The 3,078-nt window shown below is 66.4% G+C and overlaps 1 protein-coding gene across 1 annotated transcript; it reads left to right on the forward strand.

Annotated features, from left to right (window-relative positions):
- Positions 1 to 74: 74 nt before the first annotated feature.
- MNEG_15661 (hypothetical protein) lies at positions 75 to 2,105 on the forward strand (the record flags this gene model as incomplete). The annotated part of the gene is made up of 6 exons (XM_014035868.1): positions 75 to 80; positions 422 to 477; positions 747 to 835; positions 1,118 to 1,202; positions 1,416 to 1,743; positions 2,038 to 2,105. Coding segments are annotated over 6 exons (632 nt in total), but the record flags the coding sequence as incomplete, so codon positions are not given.
- Between the last annotated feature and the right edge of the window lie 973 nt (positions 2,106 to 3,078).

Here is a 3,078-nt window from a genome sequence, read left to right on the forward strand (position 1 = left end):
TTGCAGCGCCGTGCAGCAGCGACGTGCTCACTACCTATTGGAACGGCGCCAACCCCAGCCAGCGATCATGGCTCATGACGGTGGGTCTGCCGCGGGGTTCCACCAGACCAAGTGGGAAACCTCCAATCAATACGGCATCAGTCAAGCAGCATCTATACGTGTCTGGCGCAGCGGTTCTCAGCTAGGGCGGAGGCGGCGTGTGCTTTTGACCAGGCGGTTATGACAGGGTGCCAGGCTCGAGTCACCAGAGCGCGGCAGAAAGCCACAACAGTCACTGCAGGCCGGCGGCGTGCACCCCGCAACGCTGCATGTAAAGATTTGGAACCGAGGCGTCACACCACCTGACCGGAATGCATCCTCATGCACTCACGCCTTGCGCCCTTGCCCCAATCCATCCCGCCCTTGTGCTGCCCTCTGCTAGACGCTCGTGAGGGATACGTACCCCCGCAGGACGAACCTCGGAGCCGACGGCGACGGGTGAGCGTCTGCCGTGCCCGTCTGTTGCCTGGTGTGTTGCCTCGCGGCGCGCGCTGCAGCAGCAGGGTCGAGGTGGAGCATCGCCTTGTGGGCAATCTGCACCTGTCAATTGCAGGTGCCATGGTGGCATAGCGAGCCTGCTGTCTCCATCAGGGGGCCGCACGCAAGCCCACGCATGCTCGCCACTAAACTCCTGTGTCAAGATGTGCTCTCACCTCTTCCTCGTCGCCCCGGCCCGCTGCGCTTCCGCCCGGCCTCGGCGACCCCAGGGCCGACTTCCAGTGCCGCCTGACCGCGAAATGGAAGGCGGTGGGCGCGGAGCAGGTCCGGTTTGTCGACACGCCGCGATCCTTCATAGGTGCGCCGTCGACGCTGCGCCGCACGGCGCGCGGGGTCCCCGCATGCGTCTGTTCGTGCAGCAGCCACGGACGACGGAGGGTTGAGGTTTGAGGGGTCAAGGGCCTCGCCTGGGGCGCCATCCGCTCCGGCCTGCCAGCTTTGCGGCATGCACCAGAGGCGGCGGCCCCGGCGCGCTGCCACCATCGTGTGCGGACCGGGCGGCCATTCGCTGACCGCGCACTCGCCATGCGCGCTGCCTGGGCCGCCGATTGCACGGGATGACCTCGGATCTGGCCCGCAGTGCTCATCAAGGCCGGCAACAATGTGTTCATCAATTATCGGGGCACGTGGACCGACCTTCAGACCCTGAACAACGGCCTCTTCTTGTGAGCCCGCCCGCGCGGGGCCTTGGGCGTGCGCGGTCACGACAAGGGCACGACGCCGCCCCCGCAGTCGGCTCCGCCGCGTCCAATACGCCCGGGCGCCGCCGCCGCTGCGGATGCGGGACCCGGGCCCCGCCAGCGCCGCCCCGCCGCGGCGCGGAGGCCCATCTGAGCGCCAGCGCCGCTGCCGCCGCCGCCCCCCGCCCTCCGCCGCAGGCCCCAGATCCGCTTCTTTGCCCTCCCCGGCTTCGTCCGCGTCCACCCCGGCTGGCACCTTTCTTTCCTCGAGAGCTTCGACCAGGTCGTTTCAATCCTCACCAACAACTTCTCGTGCACGGGCGCATGCCAGATCACGCTCGTTGGCCACTCGCGAGGCGCCGCGCTCGCGAACTACGCGGCCGCGACGCTCTCCAACTCCTACGCCAACCTCGGAAGTGTGACGGGCGTCTACACGTACGGCGGCGTCAGGCCCGGCAACTCGGCGTACCAGAACGCCTGGAACCGGAAGTTCAAGACGATCACCTACAATTGGTGGAACCGCCTGGTGAGGCCCCCCTCGAATCCGCTATAATGCATCAGTCATTGTCGTGGCTACGCTTACAGGAGCCGTCCCACCTGCGCCGCACATGAGGCCAGGACCGCAGCGCCACAGCCCGCCAGCAGGCCTGCGGGCATGTCCGGCCGGCCGCGGTCCCAACCGCGCTGCCGACGCTCCGTGCCAAGCTGCGCCTTGCATTCGTATCTGTGTCTCCAACGCCTGCTCATCTCACTGTCGGGCCTCATCGACCCCTCAAGTTCCGCACCTCCCTGTCATCCCACCCACTCGCCCCCTCAACAGGACTGGGTGCCCAACCAGCCATTCATCTTCTACAGGCAGTCGCCGCGCCTCAAGATGGGAAACAGCACGTGAGCACCCCCCCCTTCGCCCCACACCATAATCAGTCACCTGGAAGGTTCCCTTGCCAGGGATATTCTTTTTGTTGTCGTCCAAGCTTCTCCCTGCCCCACCCGATGTCAATTATGGAAAAAGGGTTTAATAGTAGGGATGGGGGTTTAGGGTCTCGGATTCGAAGCTCGCGCCGCGACCCCGACACACCACCCTCAATCCGCTGGGGCCCATATGAGGGTCGGGAGCTGTCAGTAGCCTGCGAGGTTTTCTGATACCAACTCTGGCGCAGCTGCACCCCTGCGCGAGGTGGCCACCCCCTCATCAACTCGCACAAATCTGTGTTTCTAAAGCTCAATCACACGGGCCTGGACGGCACCAGGAGCGGGCAACGCAGGCCGCTGTCAACACCCTAACCCTGATCCGCTCGCGGCGCAGGTGCCCCACCATTGGACGCGAGAGCACCAGCAACAACTGCGCCAAGGTGCTCGTGACCACCCCACGCGGCAGGGTCGTCCTGCGCACACGTTGCGCGGGCATCCTTGCCACGCCGTCCGCGGGTGAGCCGCCCCCGTCGCAGCGGCACGCCGCGCGCGTCCAGGGGTTGAGGGCTGCGCTCGCCCACGAGCAAGCGCTTCGCCGACAGGCGTGGCGCACACACACGCACGTGCACGCAAGAGCTGCTTTCACGAGCGGGGGGTGCAGGGTGCAGGGTGCCCCCATGCGCACGCGCACGCCCCTGCCGGCTCACGGGAGCCAGATCGCGTCCGGCCGGACGGCGGGCGCAGACGGTGTCGTGGCTTGGCTTGGCCCTGCTGATTCTTGTGGCCTCGTCAACACCTTGGGCCACAGGCAAGCCTGAACCCAGCCCTGATGGCCCCCGCCCCTGCTCCAATCGCAAACCAGCCACCCTGTAATACCCCCCTCTGCGATTTGCACACAGTAAACCCCACGCCCTCCATGCGCCCCCCCCCCCACCACACACATACACGC

Source organism: Monoraphidium neglectum, assembly GCF_000611645.1.
Source record: "Monoraphidium neglectum strain SAG 48.87 unplaced genomic scaffold scaffold05538, whole genome shotgun sequence".
In the NCBI taxonomy this organism is placed as follows: Eukaryota; Viridiplantae; Chlorophyta; class Chlorophyceae; order Sphaeropleales; family Selenastraceae; genus Monoraphidium; species Monoraphidium neglectum.